Here is a 23,122-nt window from a genome sequence, read left to right on the forward strand (position 1 = left end):
CCCCCTTTTGACATAACATATATACTAGCAGACAATAAGATATACTTGACTTCCTCCCTTAAAATGTTATGCAGCCACATCAGTGTTATTTGGAGCTATCCTCCCTCCATCAGCCTGCAGTTTTGAATTCTCCAGCACCTCTCATGTACAAACTTTACTGACCTATTGAGTATAGCTGAAATATTTTTAAAAGTACCTTCTGATGAATTGTGGCTTTAAAAGTTCAAAAATCAAACATAGTTTCTGATGTCTTAAGACTGATCTCAGTTCTACCAGGGGTTTAGGACTCTGTAACCAGCACAAATATAATGTATGAGGCAGAGCCGTCAGCTTTCACGCCCCTCTTCTGCTGTGGAACCAGCTCCTAGTTTGGATTCAGGGACAGACACCATTGATGCTATTGAGATTAGGCTGAAAACTTTTCCTTTCCTTACTTAGAATGCAATAGGCCTAGGCTGCTAGGGGTTTCCCATGATGCACTTCTTCTTCACTCGCCTCTATTGACCCCTTTTAACCACATTTAAACATTATTATTGATTTCTAGCTCTCTTCCACAGTGTGTCTTTTCTCCCTCCCCTTACATCACAATGACAGCAGATGGCCATCCCTCCCTGAGCCTGGTTCTGTTGGAAATTTCTTCCTGTTAAAAAGGGGGATTTCCTCCCCACTGTTGCCAAGTGCTTGCTTATTTGGAGTTGTCTGATTATTAGGCTTTTCTCAGTATTTTGAATATAAAGCACCTTGAGGTGACTGTTGTTGTGATTTGGTGCCATATAGATAAAAATGAATTGAATAGTATCACATAATTATCATTAGTAGCATTAGGGTGCAGGACGTGCCTTTGAACTTTTTTTTCTTTGTAAGGTTGGAAAAGGAAGCAGTCCTTTCACAATAACAGTGTTGTCAGCACTCCCAGAACCCCACTGGCTCCCATAATTACTTAGATATTGTGTGCCCACCTCTATTGATTTTGGCAGTCATAATCTGGACTCAAACTGAGTGTGAAATCACATGACCATGGTGCGGCAGATACCATATGGTTGACAGATTACAGCTCATCCACAGCTTACAATACTGTAAGTCTCTGTTTTTCTGAATTTTATGAAGGTCTTTAGATTTAAATGAATTTTTGTATATCCACAAAATTAAACTTTTACGTTCAGTTTAGGCAAAAGTGGTTTTAAAATATTGTAATTTGTCCCTAAATAATACCATAGCCATGTATGGCTCATGTTAGTATTTTCTTCTATTTCCTCTAGGATTTTTGACAGTGATTTCGATTTTGATGTGTTTATTCATCTAATTTTCCTCTACCTGCAACTTATCACACGTTTGCAAAGAGCTTTTACCAATGACCCATTAATACTTCCTTTTTAAATGTGTCAGGGATGTTTGGCTCACATGTAGAAAGCAATGAATACAGATGTTAGCAACAAAACCCATATCCTAAGTGGATGTTCCCAGATGTAACCCCAACAGCAAAATAAGGAGAAAATAAGTCATCAATGCAGGATGTTTCATTTAGTTTCTTTAAAAATTACAAATAACTTTGTCTCATCAGCCTTAACAGCTGAAACTGTTTAACGCAAATACATTTTTTTCACTTTTTTGTTAACTCAATAAAAGAAAACTGACATTTTTATAGTGACAGACTAAGTAACAAAACCTGAAAACCAAGTGATTATCTGGACAAAATGAAAAAAGAAAAATGTTTAATTAATTTAACACCATCAACCTTTTCTTTTTTTTAACATTTAATTACACTTACACGTTTTAGCTACACATATTCAACTGCTTATTAATGCGCATGAGACTCATTGCATGCACTTAGGCATGCAGATATAGGGAGGAGGACTTGCAGAAGTTCAAACTGACCATCGGAATGGGGAAGAAAGATGATTTAAGTGAATTTGAATTTTGCCATTGTTGTTGTGCTAGCTTGAGAACTTCTGCAACTGCAGACTGAGACAAGGTTCCAAGCAACCTTGTCTCATTTCCAAAAAATAATCAGTTAGCGGCAGTTCTATGGGTGAAAATGCCTCGCTGATGTCAGAGTTTAGGGCAGAATGGCCAGACTGCTTTAGGGAGGCAAAAGTAATTCAAATAACTCGTTACAACCAAGATATGCAAAAGAGGAGTTCTGAATCTTGAAGCAAATGGGTTACAGCAGCAGAGGCCTCCTGTAGCCTATACACACTGGGTGGCACTCCTGTCAGCTAAGAACAGGAAACTGAGTCTGCAGTCCACATGGATTCACCAAAACTTGATAAAAGAGACTGGAAAAAGGTTGCTTGATCTGATGAGTCTTGGGACACTTTGGGCCTCTTACTGATCATCGTTTAAATGCTGGGACTGACCTGAGTATTATTGTGGACTCTTTTTATGACAACACCATCTTCTGATGGGTACTTCCAGCAGAATACAGTAACACACCATTAGGGCTGGGCCATATCATACCGTTTACGGTAATACCGGTATAATGTCGGGCAATGATAAGAAAATGAAATATCGCGATAGAACATGGGTAAAACGCGCGTGCGCAGTGTTTTCATACGCACATGGAGGAAAAAGTGTGCCGATGATGGAGAATGAGAAGGGCAAAAGCGGATCGTTAAATTTAACGGATGAACCAGAAATGGTTTGTAAAAATGCTGCAACTTCAGTGGTGTGGAACTGGTTTAGCTTTCGTCCGTCAGATACACAACAAAGCACTATTTTTCATAGCGCACGCTAGCGGGGTTGTCGTTATTACCGTGTTTTTTGGAAAATGTTTTAGTACGACTTTGCTAAGCCACGAACCCGCACCGCTTGATGGATTGTCGGAGCATTACGGCTATCGTAGGCAGGAGCCTCGCGGAGTGATACGTACTGTGCTTCAACATAATATTACCGTATTGTGTGTGTATAACCTCTTTTTAACTTTTGTGGATATTATACATGTTATGCTGAGGATATGTCGGCCAATTTCCACTGGAAATGCCTTTTGGTTAAACTGTCAGCAAGGAATTTGCATTTGCACTGTTACATTTTTATATAACTTTAATGCACATAATAAACAGCTGCTTGTTTAAGTGAAAATACATTGATGGGGTTTTTTGCACTAATAAAGTTGTGGAGTTGTAAAGTATTTTGTCTAGTGTCAATTATATCGTCAGTTATCGTTATCACAAATTTTCAAATGTATATCGTGATAAATATTTTTGCTCATATCGCCCTGCTCTACACACCATGTCACAAAGCTCAAATTGCATCAAACTGTTTTTTCAAACATTGAGGTAACTGTATTGAAACATTATCCACAGTAACCAGATCTCAAAACTTTGGCATGTGGCTAAGGCGAGGTTCAGATCATGGTTAAGCAGCCAACAAATGTGCAACAACTGCATGATTCTATCACATCAATATGGTCCAAATTCTCTGAGGCTTGCTTCAAGCTCTTTCTTTGATTCTATGATGCAAAGAATTAAGGCAGTGCTGAAGGCAAGAGGGGCTCAATTTTAGCAAGGTGTACCTAATAAAGTGTACCTAGTAAGATTGTAAACTTACACAACTACAAATAAAGTTTTAAAATCAATACCTTACACTTTCAGGGCCCTAATCATGAAGGAACAGAATCATAAGTGGATTGAAACAAACACCACTCTTAAGTTTCTGAGTGTCTCTGTGACTAATTGGGTGATTAGAGCTATTGGGATTTTATTGGCTTTTCCCTGTGGCACAAAAGGGCACAAAAAAAACAAAAACTAAACAACATAGTTAACTTCAAAAAGAGAAGGAAATGATACTTAAAGGATATGATGTGAAAAGGAAGAATATGAAGGAAACTGATGTACCACATAATAAAATGGTGATTCAGGCACACAAAATCAAGGTAGCACATGATAATTAGAAGTTGTTAAATTTACATGCATAATAAAAGTACGGAAGATGAAAAAAAAAAAAAAAACTCAGACCAATTATCACTACTGACGACATCAAGTGATTATGAGTCATTCTAGAAATCTCATCACCAAACGACATTGTCTTCCCCATTTTACAGACAAAAGAAAGTGTCACGCTTCATCTCCAGTGACAACCTTGGATTTGGAAATTAGCTTAGAAATATGTGACACTAATTGCATATACGTCATTGGATAAGTGTGAGGACTGATTTGATAGTGTCATTTAGAAACAATGCACATAACTGTCACAAAGCAAACCACTGATGCATACACTAGTCAAACAGTTATACTGTTGGTATGATGCATAATTTCCTCCATCGTCATCATCGTCATTCAGCTTTTCTTTCTTTCATCCTGCTCACAGAGATATATGCAGGGGCTAATTGATACGTCTCCTGATGTGAGATGTAATAGAGCTTGATTACATGGAGTTGACCTTCTGATAATTTGAAATGACTACAACATCAGGCACCATTACCCCCTCAATAAGCTCAAGCTTTTCAATTAATTAAATAAAAAACGTCTTTATATTGAGACAACAGGGAAGAACGTGAACAAGATGTTTTTGTAATGTTATAAGAGATTTAAAGAGTAGATATTACGCTCAACTCTAAACATTACAATATTATTGTAATCTCCTTGAGAAGCTTTACCCAGTTTACCCGGTCCTTTGTGCGAGCCTTCAGTCTAACAAAAACAATTTTATTCTCTTCTGTGCTACAAGAAAATTATTTGAATAGTGAGAAGGTGGGCAGTACTTTAAAAAGATCCTAACAAAGTCATCATTTACCATCCACAGCTGCATGCTAGTATCTAATTAACTGAAGAGGCGTCCTAAATACAATAAATAAGGCAACCCCCATCTGGTACCATCGCACTGCTGCTTTCTGACTCTGGCCTCAGAACAACCTCAATAAGTTGACCAGATTCCAAACACACTGAGTTGTAATGATTTTATCTGTGAACTTACTTTGGAATAGACACACAGGGTTGCAGGAGAGGTCTCTTTTTTGCTTGGATACCAGTCAAAATGACACATAGTCAGCCCATAAACAAACAAAAACAAAAGTCAATACCGCTTCTTTTGACCCATGATAAAATAGAGCTGTCTGATTTCTGTAAAAAAAACAAAAACTGTCTAAACAAGTGCTGTGTCACCACTCAAAATGATACAAAAAAGGTTGTGAAAGGATTTTGTTCTGTTCTCACTGAAAGCCTCTAGAGATAATTAACATTAGTCATACTAATTGTATTATGCAAGATATGAATAATAAGATAAGAGGTTCTTATAAAACAAAAGCATATTTGGAGAGGCTGTTTTGGGGTGTGATTTTTTTTTTCTGTTTTAAGCTCGAAACATTTAAATTGAATTTTACATTTATTTTCTATCTTCGAGGCATCCTTTAATCTCTTTTTCCATAACTGGAAAATCCTAATTGACAGTACAGGTAAAGATGAGTTAAGTATAGGTAATCAACAAACCACTGTAAATAAAACTAAGTGCACACAGACTGTGAACACAACTTCAGTTTTGTTACATTAGACTTGTGCAAACCTGCATGAGGCTTGTGTTATGCTATGCTGGTAGAAGCACTCTCCAAAGTTAATATTTTATTTTCATGGTGTCAGAAAAGTAAGGAATTGTTAAATTACAGTGGAAGCACTGATAGTTTTTTACTGAGATGATTGAGTTCAATGTAGAAAGAGCTGATCACTTACTTGACATATAAGAGTAGCCTTTGGGCAGAACTGACCCTCTATAGGGCGAAAAACAAGACAGGCAATAGTATGAATGGGGCAGAGTGCTGAAGCTCAAGATGAAGGGAACAAAGGTTAGAGGAGAGTGACACCAGCTACGCAGAGCAACTGATATTCAAGTCAAGTGATGATCTGGTCAAATTGGTGCTAGGAGACAACCAATGAGCTTTCAGAGTGCACTAGCATAATTTAGAGCAAAAAAGGAACACAAGAGAACAAATAACCTTGTGCATGTCATATTATATATATATATATAAATACTGTAGGAGGTTGTAAATGTTTAATGCTACGATATGAACTTGCCCTAGAATAACTGGTGAGTTAAACTCTGTACCAACAGATACAGGACTGTCCAATTCAATGAGTACCAAAATGAACTCATTTTGATGCAGTTGCCTTTTCACCCGTAATATCTGAATCCAAATAAACATCTGTGGGATACCAAGGCAACACAGGAAGAAATAAAGGGTATGACACAATATTAGGAAAGTTCTTTTTACAGTTTCTTTATGTTGCATTTATGCTTTTAGGTTTATGACTCCTGACAGGAGTTCCAATGTGGAAAATATAAAAGGTTCAACAAGTTTGTTTTTCCATTTGACAGTCGCTGAGCTGCAATTGGCTACGCTCTCTCTTCCTGTTTGCTTTCTCCCCATGACACTGACCACCATATTAGGATGAATACTGGCCATTAACAGCAATCTGAAGTGGCACGGATACCCAATTAGAGGCCTCTTCGCCTCACTCTTTTTCATCTTTTAACACTGAAGAGAACTTCATTACCACTCATCTCCTAGTGTCAGTCAAAGGCTTGATTAGGCTCATAGCAGTTGTACTGTTCAGATTAGATGGCTACAAGGCAACAGCTGTGCACACACACAATATAAATATATCCCACGATCCCAAAATAAAAGCCCCTTCAGGTGTGTCCTGTACCAAATGAGTTAACTAGTAGTGATTTTAATTTATAATGACAAATATAGATGCAGTATAAAAGAAGTACTATTTTTCCAGTGTATCTTCAGTATCACAGTCTGCATACATCACTCCTACATTATTCCAGTGCTTTCCCTCATTAGTGGAAAACTGAGTTGTTAAGAATGAAAATATGGCCACTTTCAGATTGACAATTTCTTGCAGAAATGCCATGGCATGGCCTGCTTATTGCAGCACAACAGGATCTTTAGACTGAGGAAGATAAGCACCACCATTATTCAGAGCAATCAAGTTAATGAGTGTTTAATTGGGAACTGTGCTGTGAGCAGTTTAGCAGTAACATAAGTGTTTTCTCACTTTTCACAAAGTGAACCTCTTTGTCCAAGTGATTCAGGGCTCAACACGAGCTGAAAGTGCATTCTAGAGTAAGGTGACGGAGATACTGGTGCTCGTTAAGAGTGACAGAAAAGTGCGGGCACTGCGTGTTTGTCCACCGTCACACTCACTCACACCGACAGTACTCCTGGCTGGTTGAGAATAATGTGATGGATTTGAGGCAGTGGCACATGGCAGGGAATCCAAGAAACCCAGTTTTAATGACACACACTTGGAGCTCATATCGTAAATCTTCCCGACATGGTCCTGTGCCTCTTACAATAGCTGTGGGACAGGCTAGGTAACAGAGGTGGAGAGATGCAATTAGTCACACACTAACAATCAAAAGTTTGGAAATATGCATGTATTGAAAAACAGATATAGTTTTAATTAAAATAAATTAAATTGATTGGGAATGTTGAATATGATAATTAATGATTAATGGAGTCAAATATGAGGCATTAACCTCCGTAAGGTTAATGGAATAACTGTGAGCATACAGAGGCTAAGCCTCATTGGCCATCACCTCTGTTTTCGATCGTGGCTCAAGAGTTCGGAGTTCGCCTTGTAATCGGAAGGTTGCCAGTTCGAGCCCCGGCTCGGACAGTCTTGGTCGTTGTGTCCTTGGGCGAGACACTTCACCTGTTGCCTACTGGTGGTGGTCAGACGGCCCGGTGGCGCCAGTGTCCGGCAGCCTCGCCACTGTCAGTGCGCCCCAGGGTGGCTGTGGCTACAATGTAGCTGCCATCACCAGTGTGTGAATGTATGTGATGTGTAAAGCGCTTTAGGGACTAGTAAAGCGCTATACAAATACAGGCCATTTACCATTTCTGATTGACACATTGTGTTACCTGTTCCAGGTGTGTCAGTTTAAACATGATTTGATCATTCGAAAGAAAAAAAAACATTCACAATTGAACAAGGCTAACAACTGTCATGCTTATTTTAGATACAATACAACAGCGGTCCCCAACCCCCGGGCCACCGACCGGTCCATGAGTCGTTTGGTACCAGGCCGCGAGAGTTAAGGCTCGGACGTGACATTTATGGTTTTTGGGGTTTTTATCCTTAACTTGGTTTCCCTGAGTCTTTTCCCATGTGTTATGAATGTGTTATGAATAAATTTTCTATATATTTTCATGTACTTTATATTTGTTTTGTAGTTGTGTGTCTTATTTTGAAAGAAATATTTACACGTTACCATAGCTACCAGAGTATTAAGGGGGATAGAGGAGGATTTTACTCTCAATGTTGTTGGCGCATTTCAGGAGGACGCTGCTAATAATGTTACACAATTACACAGTGAATTCGCATTTATTATTATATTTACAAAATGCCACAGCTTTTCTCTTTGTCGTATCATTTTATTTGTTGTATTTATCTGTGAAAGGCCAGTCTGTGAAAATATTGTCTGATATTACACCGGTCCGTGGCGCAAAAAAGATTGGGGACCGCTGCAATACAATCCAAACAACATTATTCCATCAGTGAAACTGATAGTGGGCCTTTAGATCAAAGCAAAGAACTCTAAATAAAAAAAACTTGATGCTAAATGTGGAAGATAAAATAAAAACGTGATTGCTTTTTGATGGTAAAGTGGGACATTTATGCAGAATAAACATGATCTAAGTTGATCTTTCCATTTTGCAACAGCATGACAAAAGCAGTTCCAGACTATGTAAGCGCTATTCAGACAAGATGTAGCCAGCTGGTTATCTGCTACAGGATATTAACCCTATTGACCTACTGTGTTAGCAAGTTAAATGTGTGTTTCCTATCAAATCAATCCAAATTGCTCAAACTACTTTCTAATCTAAAACTAATTTCTGCAGATTACAAAAATAAATTCACCCCAGAATACTGAAGATCTAAAATGCTGCGCTGCAAATGAATTAAACTGTATTAAGCCTTTAATAAGTAAGCCTTGCACTTGCATTACGTTTTTTAACTGATTTAACTGATCAAAATGTATAATTTCCTCAGTGACTGCAAACTTTTAGGTGGTTGTTCAGATTTTTCCAAGTATGCAGAGCTGTTAGAACAAAATGTAATGGACAAATAAACTCCTCAAGAAATCCCTCTTTGTGCCCCAAATAATTTGATAGTAAATATCTTGCTGATATCTTGCTTTCCCCCCCCACTTTCTAATCTAAATGCAGCCTGAGACTGATGGAATACACAATTGGCATAATGACTCAGTGATTACAATCACAAAGCAGTGCTGTGGATAACTAGTACCTGCATAGCCCTGCCCCAAGGCACCATTAGCATCTGCTTCAGACCTGTTTGCAACCGAGAGAAATTGAAATCCTCATAATGAGATTCAGCGGGTGTGCGAGGGTGTATTCTCCTCCAATGAGCTTGAATTATCCATGCACCTTCAATTTCCTCCTTTCAGTATTTCATCTATTGTCCTTTCCAAACTCATTATGACTCAATTTCTGTCTAATTCTAAGGCCTATTTGATGTACAAAAACAAACCAAGGCATTTTTTTGCAAATTCCCCCTGAAGAAAAAACAAAGAAAATAAAAATAAAAATGCTATTTTCATGTGCCACATACACATTAAGAAAATCTAAATAGCATTTAGCCTAATTACAAAAAACAAATGATATTGTAAACATGTAAATGATTATTGTATAGTAAACAGTTTGTGATACTGACCTTTGTTTCCTTGGTTTAATGTTTTATGAAACTGTAAAACATTTACATACGAACTTGCATATAAACATAAATGAATCTCAATCCAGCAGAGAAACCTGGAAAGATATACTTTTGTAAAAGTGGTATTATTAATTGTTCTGAGAACTCTCAATGGCTGAGATCTCAGAGGCATGTGCTCTACATGGCCAGCTGGTATTACACACATTTTTATGCTTCCTGTCTCCTTCCATCTGTTCTTGCCCCTGTATTTCCAGCCGCACATTCCCTGTACATGCTGTGAGACTACCTGCCAAGTATGGAACATTACAAGCTCCTCTTTGATCATATACAGATGTCCAGAGTCATCAGAGCAAACAGAGTTTTCCAGTGACAATAAAATTACAAGCATATCTGTGACTTTTATAGCTAGAGAGGAAAGCAGCCTTATTAGCCATTACCATCTTTTACTGAGATCATCACTTTAATATTCTGAAATTATTAAAGTGGATAAAGGTACGTTTGTGGGTTTTTTTTTTAATGTATCTTTTACATTCAAATTTTTATTGCTGCAGCATAATTGTGTTGGCCATGAAAAACTACTGCATACAGAACAGATCTATTCATGTTTAATTCTCTACTGAGACAACTGATGCTTCATATGCATTAACATTTTTGGTTGGCCGTGCTGAATGGGAAGAGAGTCGTAAAGCCTTAGTCTCCTAAGGTGCTGTAAATGCAACATTGTGAAGTGGAGTGCATGGGACCAATGAAGTGTGAAACTAAATTTTCTTTGCTTTTCATAAGGAGGGGACTTACCATAAACTTCTGGTCCTGGAAAAGGTCTTATCAACTCTAGAAAGAAACAAAGTGACAATATGTTACTTGATAATGATCCTTGATTTTCCTATGAATAAAAAAGTTTGCAAATGTAAACATGGCTATTGCACCTTGCTCTTTACTCAGATGTATTGCACTGCCCCCGTGTGGATATTTTTTGGCCACTTGTAAACACAGACTTATCAAATTGTTTATTTGTACATGGAAAATATCAGAGCTTTTCTTAACTGTACTGATTCCTCTTTAATTTCCTTTTTACTCTCTATGAATTTTGTTCCAGAGCACTTTTTCTCTACATGTTTTTTCTTTTTTGCGAAATTATTGATCATCTATCTATCAATCAATCAATCTTTATTTATAAAGAACTTTTTATACAAAAAAAATGTAGCACAAAGTGCTTTACATGGTTAAAAGCAGCCCATCCCACCCTCCAACTCACTCCCCACACTCTCATTAACATAAACGATGTGAATACACACATATTCCCCCCCCCCCACACACACACACACACGCACACTTAAAGAGTAAAATTGGGCTGGGCTCGCATGAGCCAAGTGAGGAAACACTATAACAGGGAGCCGTCTGCACTGGGAGATGGTCACAGACCGCAGTCTCCAGGCTGGGCACACAGCAGGAGGGAGGCAAAGGAGCCCCCCAGCCAGGCTGAGAGAACCCCCAGAGCCCCAGCAGCCACGGTCGATCACAGCCCCGGTGCAGAGAGCGCCCTCCGTGGAAACACTGGAGATATGACACAATAGGATATATACAGGGTAAAACGATAAAATAAATTAGAACGGGATACAATATAAATATAAGTATAAATAGAGTAAGAAGATTAAAAAATGAATAAGAATAAAATCAATAAATATTAGGTAAAGCCTAAATTAATAATAGAATAACAGGATAGAATAAATAAGCATAAAATAAATAAACGTCAAGTAAAAGCTAAATTAAAAAGGTGGGTCTCGAGCCTGTTCTTAAAAACATGTACGTTCTCTGCGGCCCTGAGCTCCTCCAGCAGGCTGTTCCACAGACGAGGACCATACCACTGAAAAGCTGCCTCTCCGTGAGTATGTGTCCTGACTTTAGGGACAATCAAAAGGCCAGTACCAGAGGACCTCAGGGTCCGCGAGGGTTCATATGGTAAAAGCAGATCTGAGAGATAAGAAGGCCCAAGACCATTAAGACATTTAAAAACCAATAAAAGAACTTTAAAATCGATCCTGAAACACACGGGGAGCCAATGCAGCGATTCTAAAACCGGTGTAATGTGGGCCCGCCCTCTGGTCTTCGTCAGCACACGAGCTGCCGAGTTTTGTAAAAGTTGTACAGTTGAAATATTCTTTTTAGGAAGACCAGAGAGCAGGGCATTACAGTAATCAATGTGACTGGTAATAAAAGCATGCATCAACATCTCCGTGTTGGCCCGAGAGAGAATAGAGCGGACTCTGGCTATATTTTTTAGATGATAAAATCCAATTTTGGTTACATGTTTAATATGTGGGATAAAACCAAGCTCAGAGTCAAAAATAACACCCAGGTTTTTCACTTGTAGCGAAGGACATAGTGAAAATGCCTCTAATTTAGACAAGAGTCTCTCTGAGCCTCGGGACCGATGATTAAAACTTCAGTTTTGTCCTGGTTAAGCTGTAAAAAGTTTTCTGCCATCCAAGATTTTATATCTAAAATACAGTTAAAAAGGGCATCCATTGGTCTGGTGTCATCAGGAGACACGGAGATGTACAGCTGAGTGTCATCAGCGTAGAACAATGCTAATCACAACTATAGCATGTGGTGTAGCATACTGATAACGGGACCATTCATCTGAATCAGAATATCTTTATTGTCATTGTAACAAGTTCAACGAAATTAAGTGCAGTCCCTGCGATGTCAAGAAAGAAGAATATATAAGAAAGAAGTAATTAAATATAATTACAAAAGAAACTTTTAAAAACACAGTCACTCAGAAATAAATAAAAACTTATTGCACAGATAACACTTCATTGTACTCATTGTACTCGTTACAATGACAATGAAGATATTCTGATTCTGATTCTAAAAACCCCCCTCAAACACACATTCTTATCCTAAAACACTCTTGGGTGATAATTCGCTGTCCCTAACTGTATTGTAATGTAATTAGCGCAGCTTTACTATTTTAAGTACAACACAGTGGGCCCACATTAATAACAATAACAATAACTTCATTTATAAAGCGCTTTCAAACAAAGTGCTGAACAGCTATTTGAAGATAAAGAATACAGAAAAAACAATACAGTTTAAAAACTGATAAAACAAAAGGGAATAGCAATAAGAACCAGTAAAAGCTTTAGGCCTAATATCTTCATCGAGGTTGTTCCACAAAGATGGGGCACAGAAAGAAAAATCACGCTCCCCAGTAGCCTTTTTTCTGGTTTTAGGAACTTTTAGAAGGCCAGTATCCTGAGATTGGAGAGCAGGGGGTGGAACATAGAGGTGCAAAAGGTCAGAGAGATATGAAGGTGCCAAACCATTTGAAGCCTTATAGGTGAGCAACAGGACCTTAAATACTGCAAGCCAAGCAATGAAGAGATTTCAGTACTGAGGTAATGTGCTCAAATTTCCCAGTTTTGGTTAAAATGCAAGCAGCTGCATTTTGTACAATCTGTAAACCTCTAAAACTTTTCTTCGGTTACCCAGAAAGCAGAGCGCTACAATAATCAATGCGTGAAGACACAAATGCATTGTTATGCCCCTCTGCAGCCCCTAATCTCCTCAGTGTGTTCAGCTGGTGCCAATTGACCACACCTAGTCAGGTGTCTATAAAAGCATACCTGAAGCAGGCTTTCAGGGAGGCTCACTAGCCCTTGCCTTGGTAGTACCAGCTATTTTAGCAAACTTGCTATGCATTTTAAGATAAAACCTCTTCTCACCTAAATTCTGGTGTTCGTCTCCTTATTTATGTTGCGGCTTTTGAGCTGGATCGTAACAGCATGCACAAGAACCTCTGCAGTGTCAAGTGATAAAACTTGTCTGATTTTAGCTATGTTCTTTAGGTGATAAAAGGCAGTCCTTATTGTCTCTTTTACGTGAGACTCGAAGAGTGCATCGGGTCAAACCACATGCTCAAGTTCATTACCTTGTCGCTGCAATTTATGACATAGTCATAAATTTTGATTGTGATGTTTTGGGACAACTACTGAATTGTGACCATCAAATCTGTCTAATCAGCATTAAGAAGCAGGAAATTATCAGATAACCAGCCCCTAATTTCAGATAAACAAGCTTGTAGTTTAGGCAAGTCAGCACAGTATCCAATGGTTAAAGCAGTGGCTCCCAAAGTAGGGGTATGAATAAAAAAAAAGAATGCTTGGACCTTGCTAGCATAATGGACAGGTTTTCTTGACAGGGCTCCCATGCAAATGCAAAGCAGAAGATGGTTAAAGCTCACAAAACTATTCCAACAACCACCAAACAGCAAAAACAGGAAATGAGAGCAGGTAAACGGATCCTGCATAAAGACGTAAACACAAAGCGCCGACCCGACCCATCAGAATCTGTGAGATGTCGGCTTTCTCACCCGATGGCAAGTCGGTGCTGAAAGCCGACATTACAGCTAACATTACAACTAACAGTCTGAGATCTCCCAGACAGGTAGGATCATAGCCGTGATGATACATTTCCTGTGTTTCCAAAAGAATTTTTTATGTTTCTGTAATGGTTAATCAGAATCAAAATCAATCAGAATATATAGAAATTATGTGGTCACAGTTGCTCCAAAACACTAAAGTTAAATTAAATAATACTTTGAAGGTCTTAGAAATTAAGTTTTTAATGCTAACATATAATTATTGTTGTAATTTTCCAATGTACTGGTTTACGAAAAGCAGAAAAAGTACAGTAGTAAAACACATAAAGATGTCAAATTACAGTCATTGTGTAATAGGTGAATCTTACTTTTAATTCATTTCACTTCAGCAAATTTAGCAATTAAAACATTTTTTTTCATTGTAAAAGTTTTTCACAGGTTTCTAAGATAACTCTGTTTCCTTGTTTTAAGGACAGGTGGTCTAATACAGCAGTCCCCAACCCCCGGGCCTTGGACCGGTACGTGAGTCGTTTGGTACCGGGCCGCGAGAGTTGAGGCTCAGGTGTGAAATGTCTGGTTTTCAGGGTTTTTATCAGTTTTCAGTGTTATTTTGTTATCGTTTTTATCATTAACTCAGTTTTCCTGGGTCTTTTCACGTGTGTTATGAATAAATCTTCTTTTTTTCAGTACCAGTACTAGTTTTATTTTGTTGTATTTATTCGCGACACCTTAAAGGCCGGTCCGTGAAAATATTGTCGGGCATAAACCGGTCTGTGGTGCAAAAAAGGTTGGGGACCGCTGGTCTAATACATTCAACAACAACAATATTTATACACACATACAGAAAAATCTAAGAATTTTGCATGACGTGGATGAATATTTTCATAATAACACATGAACTTAAAAGATTTCATGTTGGTTTTCTTTACAAGAACTCTTTTTCATTACGAGTTCACAGTAAGAATCAAAATCAAATCACTTCACAGTCAAATTCAAGTGGACATTTGTGCCCAGTCTGAAGAAATTCCCTCAAGGTTTTCCTGACATATCATTTTCACTTGAAAGGGAGGGCTGTGTGGCTGTGCAGGCATCCTCACAACCCAGAAATATCAATCATGTCAAACATAACTCATGTAAAGCTTAACTGCATTAATTGTGGACTGTTGCTGTTATGTGTTGATATGAGGAATGGCAGAGAGAAAGATGGAGGAAATGTGGTTTTTGGTCAAATTAGTTGCCAGGGACAGAAAAGAGGAAATATGAGATAAGAGAACAAAGTGGTGCTTTTCTTCTGCTGGTTTTCTTCTGCTGGTACATTATAGTTAGTCAACAAGTCAGGTTTTCTGTGTGGTTGGTGTTTTTTTTTTTTTTCATTCATTATCCTGAAATCAAATGATTTCATTTGATTTTGATTTTATTGATTAGCATTCAAATTCAAATCTCAGTGAAAACAGTGAAAAAAAAAAAACAGTGAAAACAGAACAAAAATCTACCATAAAGAAAGAAAGCACGAGACAAGGCTAATCAAAAGGTATTGGCTGAAGCATTTGCTTATTACGCCAACCCTTTTCACAAAATATCTTTTTGTATGCAGCTCCTGTACACAGGGCTTGAAGAAAATAATAAAACAAAGCAAAAACCAACCAAACAAACAAACAAACCAAAAAAAAAAGAAAAAAAAGAAAAAGAAAAAAAACTTTCCACCTTAGATAAGTAACTACATCAAGGCAAAAGAATCAAGAGGTTTTTTTTTTCTCCTTTTTGCTCTTTTCATTCTTGATTTATATATGTTTCTAATACTCTATTTTTAAACATGTTTTTAAACAAGGAAAATGAACTACACCTTTTTAAATCACTGTCATAACTATTCCACAGGTTAACTCCTCTAACAGAAACACATCTCTGCTTTATATTTGTCCTTGTTTTTTTTAAAGAAATCTGTTCCCCTTAAGTCATATTGACTCTCTCTGACTTTGAACAGCTTCTGAGTACTGGGGCAAAGCAAGTTATTTTGTGCTTTATACATTATCTGTGCCATTTTATATTCAACTAAATCATAAAATTTCAGGGTATTCAGATTAATAAACAAAATGTTAGTTGGTTCTATATAGTTTGATTGGTTTATAATTCTTATAGCTCTTTTTTGTAACTTGAAAATAGGAAGAGTGTTCGTTTTATATGCATTACCCCATATCTCCAGACAGTAAGTCATATATGGAAGCAACAGAATACAATAAAGTGTGTATAATGATTTTTTGTTCAGGACATGCTTTGTTTTATAGGGAATAGCAATGGTTTTTGACATTTTTGTTTTCACGTGGTTTATATGAGACTTCCAACTCAGCTTATCATCAATTATCACTCCAAGAAATTTATTTTCGTACACTCTTTCAATTTCAATTCCATTAACCCTTATTTTAGATACATTTTTCATTTGTCTAGTGCCAAAAATAATCAATTTTGTTTTCTTTATATTTAATGATAACTTATTTACATCAAACCAGTTTTTTAATATATTTAACTCCTTTTCCGCTGTAGTCAGAAGCTGTTCTAAGTTTTTACCTGAGCAGTACAGAGTGGTATCATCAGCAAACAATACACATTTTAACAGTTTGGAAACACTACATATGATCAAGGACAAATTCCAGAACCAGATGCTAGAGGTGGACAATCAGCCTACTAATAACCACTGCTTATCCCTTTCTCCCCATGGCTAAGCCAGTCAAACAATTACTTTATGCCAACACAATCACAGGCATTCATTCCACTTATTGGTGAAGGAATGAAAATGGAAAATATCATCAGGATAATAGAAGCCGTTCTGCTTTTTCTCTCCTTTAAATTTACAAAGAAAAAAGCCAACTCAAGTTAGGTTCAAGTATATAAAAAGATGATAAAAATGATAAATGAGATTTCTGGGTTTAGGATGTGCAGGTATTAAATGCAAAGTCTAACCCATTTTTTCTACTGCAACGTATTCCAAAAACTGGTTAAATGTCAGACTCACAGAGGTAGTGCACTTCCTGCCAATGGTAAAGAAAACATGTTGATCCTTGTCTCCAGTAAAAGCAGAAATACTGCAATTTTAAAATACTCTATTTCAAGCAAAGCATGTAATAAATATTAGCATATTAACGCTTGTATCTATACATGAAAGAGCACTTATGTGTGATATGAAGTTTAGAGTGGTTTGCAAGGATGTGCAAGTATCCTCTCTGTTTTGTTAAAGCCTTCTATATATTTGGTAGTTCAACAGAATAGAATATTATTCATATCTTTTATATTCAGCCCTGCAGATGCCTTTAATACTATCATTACCCTTTTTTAAAAAATGCAATAGGTTGATATTTGGCATGCCCATACCACTGGGTGGCAGGACAGAACTAAGTGGTAAAAATGGAGGTAGATGTCTTATCTGGGTATTTGTGCATGCCTCTGGCTATATCCCAATTCAGGGTCTGCAGCCTTAAAGGCTGCATTTTAAGGCCGATTACGTCACAGCGACGCGACGAAGGCTGTCCCAATTCGAAGGCTGCTCGAAAAGCAGCCCTCAAATGAGTCCTTCATTTCCCTAAATTTTAAGGATGTGGCGGTGTAGACTTTGTGGCCCAACATATCCCAGAATGCATAGCACGGTGGTGGGTGTGGATAATTTTGCCGAAAAAAAACGGCGGATGAGGGGCAGCCGAAGAGTAAACTTTAAGCAAGTACTGAATATTATGTCACTTATTTATATGCAAATGTTTAATAACGAAGAACATTAAAACATTACTGTTGGCCACATGTCGGCAAAGTTATGTGACATTAGTGACGTTTGTACTAACTTGGTTTTAAAGCCTTTACTTTAAAATATACGCCGTTCAATAGCTGACCTTAATCTTACAGAGAATGATCAAAGCTCATGTAGAAACAAACAAACAAAAAAGTTTCCAGCTGTTAGTATCATGGTTGCTAGGCAACCTGGGCAGCGCGACGGAAGCTAGACCGTCCCATTTTACAGGCCTCGCACTTAGCGGTGTTTGAGTACGCGGCCCTTGTGGACCGTTAAGGCTGCAGACCCTGAATTGGGATACAGCCCTTGTCTCCACACTGGTGTCTCTGTGATTCCTCTACCTGTGTAGTTCACCAGCCTGATACTAGCTTAACCTCTGCTTCTCTCCTCCTTCAATAAGCATGTATGTTGTCAGAATATTGGATAAACTTGTGTGTGAGACGAGGGGTATGATGTAAGAAAGTGAAACACCATCACTGCAGTGTTTGATATATCAAATACGTTATTGCATTTAACATTTGCATGGCACAGACTGCTAGCCTGTGGTTTTGACATTGGATACATGTCACTTTTGTTCATGACTGTAAACTTTACGTACGCAGGACTTTGTTCTTTTTCTTTGTTTGTTGTAAAGGGGAATGGAAATATTTCCATCAGCAATATGCTTGATCGATATCAATGATGTTTTCCTACTGACTCAGCAACATGCTGTTTTGGTAGTAACAGAAGGGGTGAGAAACTAGCCATAACATAAACAATTACGCCTCCATCTTTTGTAGAAACACAAAACTTTCTCAAGGGCTGACTGATAGGAGAAACATAAGAAAACATCCTGCTATACAGGTTAGTATAACAACTCAAAGCTATGAAACAGACTGAGAGTTTCATTTTGGAGGCTTTTAAGTAGAAACACGTTCCAAGAAATAGCTTTATAATCTCCCATTTCATATAATTTTTGATCTTAAACATTAAACACTGCAGTTGGTTATTTTAATTTTATTCTCACAAACATTTTCATATAGTGTTACACAAATTCCTCAAAGCTGAGAGATTGAAAATGATGCTTAAATCATGGCATATTAACACTTCTGTCCAGAGCGAACATCTAATAATACATTAGCCTGTTCAGACAGAAAGCTCTGTGGGTTATTTCCTATAAGTGAAATAATCTAAAGTAAATAGAATGAAAGTTATTAATCACTCTTTACTAGTCAGAACCACATAACTTTACAACACAATATCAATAACCATCTGCAAACTTTCAGCTTTGTGATGGTTGTGACTGTGACCTAGAGCCAAAATTTGTCCAAACACACGTGAACACAATTTTAACATTTTGTTTTCTGGTCTCTTTTAGTATATATGTCTTTGAGACGTTACATAATCATACTTGATACTTATGTGCGTAGGAATTGGATACATTTGATACTGTCTATATGTTCTGATACATAATTAATACAAGGTATTTGTCTTATTATATTTGAACGTTTCTCCCAAAATGCTACGTCCAGATGAACAGAATCAACCTTTTGGGATTATATTGAACAGTTAACTGAATTTGTGTTAAAGTTGTTAACTGATGATTTTTTTGTTTTTGGTCTGTTACTGGTTTTTGCTTTATCTGCCCATTGACTGGGTATAGAAATATATTGGTTGCAGTTTTTGGGGGGAATAGTCCATGTGGCTTTTATAATTTTAGTTGGGCGCTTTCCGCAGTTTTTCTCGAAGAAGATTAATGTTTATTTCTGTTTGTACATGGTCCCTGACAAATAAAGTGAAAATGAAAATGAAATGAAATGTCTCAAACATGCTAAAAAAGTTTCTTCAAACCAGTTATTAAATAGTAGTATAGTAGTCATACTGCCACACACACACGCATACTGAAAGACACACAAAGTAATACAGTGATAATGCAAATGGTAAACATGTTACTAATATAAACAATGAATCATGTGAATAATAAATGGGAACAAGAGAATGTCAAAAGAAATTGAGTGTGCCAATGCACGTGCTGCTGGTTGAGCTGTGAGCAGTCAATAACTTTCTGGAGGTTGCAGGAATACTGGAAGAAAAATGTAGGCTGCCTGAAATAAAGCTAGAAGCACATGTTGAATGTTTTAATCTCAAGGAAATTTTATTTTAAAAGGTCAAAACATTTCCAGGCATCCTATCTTTACCTATAACCTATCCTAAGCGTTCCTATCCCAAAAGACTAGCAGATCCCTCTCAACTCCCGGTCTTACAGATTGTTGTTAAAAGAGTGGCAAATATGTCCCTGTCTGAACTTTTCAGAGATGTGTTGCTGGGGTTATAAAATGACTACTGAAGCATCTTTTAGAGCTTCCACCCGCAGCCTTTGTGTTTTCACTTTGTTTTTTCATGTAGGCAGTATAAACACACATTACTAGTTCAAAACATGACTTCAGTAAATAGGTGGACATTTTTAAACGGGATATAGGCTCCACATGCAAAGATTTTAAAAATGGCACATTAAGAAACGCTGATAACCCTCGTGTTCACCCACTATTCACTCGCCCCTCTGAACAGGTCATCCACTTTAACTGTTTTGTTTAGTGAAGTCTGTCACCTCAATGTAATGACTAAAGAGACTCCTAAGCCAACAATCCTGCAAGGCTAGAGGAGTATAATGATCATAGTTTGCTCATGGGTTTTCATTATGTTAAAAGTTTAAAAACAAACAACAACTATACAAAAAGTATAAACAAATAAAGCTCTAATTTGCATGATGATTAGCATTTTTGACAGTTATTATGACAGTTATATTGATTTTTTATTTAAATGATGCGATGGCATTTGCTTTTGAATCTTACTCAGAAAAACCACCCTAATCCAAATTATTTTTGTGAGGCTGTTCACTTTAAACCCAGTGACCTCTCCAGGTCCATCTCTCTGATCTCTCTGACCACATAACCTTCAAAAGAGAGTAGGAGTTTGACTGTCCAGGCTCTATCATTTGGCTCTACAGTGATTACCAATCTCACACAAAGCACACACACAATCATAGTATTCTCAAGTTTTTAATTTTATATTCATATTTTCTGTGATTTTCTCTGAGGTTTAAAATGTGTAGTATTGATTTAAGAAAAGCTGATTTAGCAATATTTCCACCAGAATCCACAAACAGATTGTGGGTTGCTGTATGTGATCACTTTTTAGGGTCCTTAAAAAACAAAGCAGTAACCTCCCCATCAGATTAAGCACAGCCACACAAAAAAAACGACATTACATAATGTTGGAGGGATGAAAATAGCAAAGAACAAAAGGTGGGCTGTTTGTACAGTCACACTAGCCTCCTCAACACCATTTTCAGGTAGCTACCGTATAATACCTGCAAGGGAAATTGTAACAGAGCAGTCAGATATGTGCACAATCCAATCATCTTTCACATGGCTGAACCGTTGCCATTTCTCTCTAGGCTTAAAGCAGACTTTACTCACCAGCAGGAAACCAACCATCTGTAACCTAAAACCTGTAAACATACCAGCATCATTGGCTTATTCTTTCTGGCTTCTATAATTACAATCACAAGCTCAAATTTAGGAAATTCACTCATCAGCTTGGTATTATATTGTTCAAAGTTCCCTATAGTAAAGTTAAAAATAGCTCAACCGTAACCAAGTCTCTATTTTTTTAAATCATCTGTCCTACTTCACGTAATCGCTTGCTTTAAATTTACATAGTTCAGAAAAAAAAAATATCAGCAAGGAAGCTGGCACAGGAGATAGTAAAATTGCTCAAATAGGAGGCAATTTCCAGTTGTTTTCCACCTCATCCATTTTTCCTTGCAGCTGTTTACAAGCACTTTAAAGAAATAGCCATGTTGCTATCCGCTAACAGCAATTACCCTTAAATTGTATGCGGAAATTAATCTGCTACAAAATAACTACAAAATAACAAATGCAGAATGGTAATGTTATGGTCTAGGTCTGGGCTCCATCCATTTCTGTTTAAGAATCCTTTCAATGTTATTCATTAGGAAATTATTTCCCCAGAGATACGCTTTTCAACAACAAGGATTTTAAAAACAGAGACAGATTTCCCAAGCAATTGCAAAACAAACCAAATTAAAATGAAAAAGCTCGTTTCTTTTCTTGAAACAAACACACACTAATTCATCTAACACAGATGCATGCTTTTAAAGGATCCCCAGGCTACTTTCGATTGTACAGAAGCATACATAAGACTAGACTGGATCACAGATAGCTGGGAAGAGTTAGGGCAAAGTAAATGTGTAAGAAACAAAATCAAATACCAGATCAAAACTAAACTTGACTGTTCCAGCAGTGCACTGCGAGGACAAAACTGGAGTGGGCCACCTTTATCTAACAACTCAGCCAAGCTGAGTGTTACAATGCACTTTAGGAGTCAACCACTGATTTTGCTGCTTTTATTCCACAATTCATATAATAAATAATTGATTCAGTTCATTCTTGTGACACCCAGCCAAACAGAGCTTTCCAACAGATTCAGGTTTGGTTTGTGTGAAAAAGAAGAAGACTTGTGAGCACAGTGCTACAAATCTCCTGAATTTAAAATCAAATGTCTACAACCTAATGTGAGAAAACATTATAGTGGGACAAATAACTGCAGGCACTCGCTTGCTCTAACCAAATGATTGTAACAGACTGAAACAAATGCAAATGTAATGTTTATATAAATGAGATTTAAAACAGCTGAATACAGCATTTAGTTTTCAGGTGATAGTAACAATTTCATTTGCACTTGTTACAATACCAGCTTACAAAAACCAAAATGTCAATGAGTTAGTAGTTTAGCCAGCTTATAATTCAACAAAGTACTCTAATGTGTCAAGTACAGAAAGGAAGAGATAAGCTTTTCTTGTCGTTTATTGGCTTGCACACACTACTGAGGATTAAAAATCCACTTCGAAGTCAAAGAGTCATATGCCGAACAAATTAATCCCATTCATCATCAAATGAGATTAATTCGTCCTGCAAATAAAAGTGTTTGAGTTGAGAAGTATTATGACAGTAATACAATAATATGACAAATGCATCAGCATGTCTTAAAATCACATTACTGATTGTAGCATGACAGTGATAGTGTCAACCAACAGGACCACTCCCTCCAAAATAATAACAGTATCTAACTTTACTTTCTGTCTTTCTTTCCTTCTTATCTAATATGACATATCAGTATCTATGGCACCCTCCTTCTGATAGCAAATGCACATTTTCCCCCTAAGGAGATGCTCTCCATTTCTGGTTTGTGTCACACTCTTCACAGTTACAGTATCACTCAGTGAGCTTG

General features: G+C 37.3%; 1 protein-coding gene across 7 annotated transcripts in view; it reads right to left on the reverse strand.

Moving 5' to 3' along the window:
• The window catches only part of rap1gapb (RAP1 GTPase activating protein b), an 80,936-nt gene that overhangs the window by 38,948 nt on the left and 18,866 nt on the right, over positions 1 to 23,122 (reverse strand). For all 7 annotated transcript variants that reach the window (XM_085457449.1, XM_085457446.1, XM_085457443.1 and 4 more), the window contains exon 2: positions 10,470 to 10,505. Coding sequence is in view for 6 of the 7 variants with exons in the window: in XM_085457446.1 (XP_085313572.1) it covers positions 10,470 to 10,505 (36 nt within the window). In the remaining variant the exon portion in view is untranslated. The remainder of the gene's footprint in view (positions 1 to 10,469; positions 10,506 to 23,122) is intronic.

Source organism: Copadichromis virginalis, linkage group LG5 (genome assembly GCF_057382275.1).
Source record: "Copadichromis virginalis isolate Kocher_CV1m ecotype Utaka linkage group LG5, C_Virginalis_male_GT1.1, whole genome shotgun sequence".
Lineage (NCBI taxonomy): Eukaryota > Metazoa > Chordata > Actinopteri > Cichliformes > Cichlidae > Copadichromis > Copadichromis virginalis.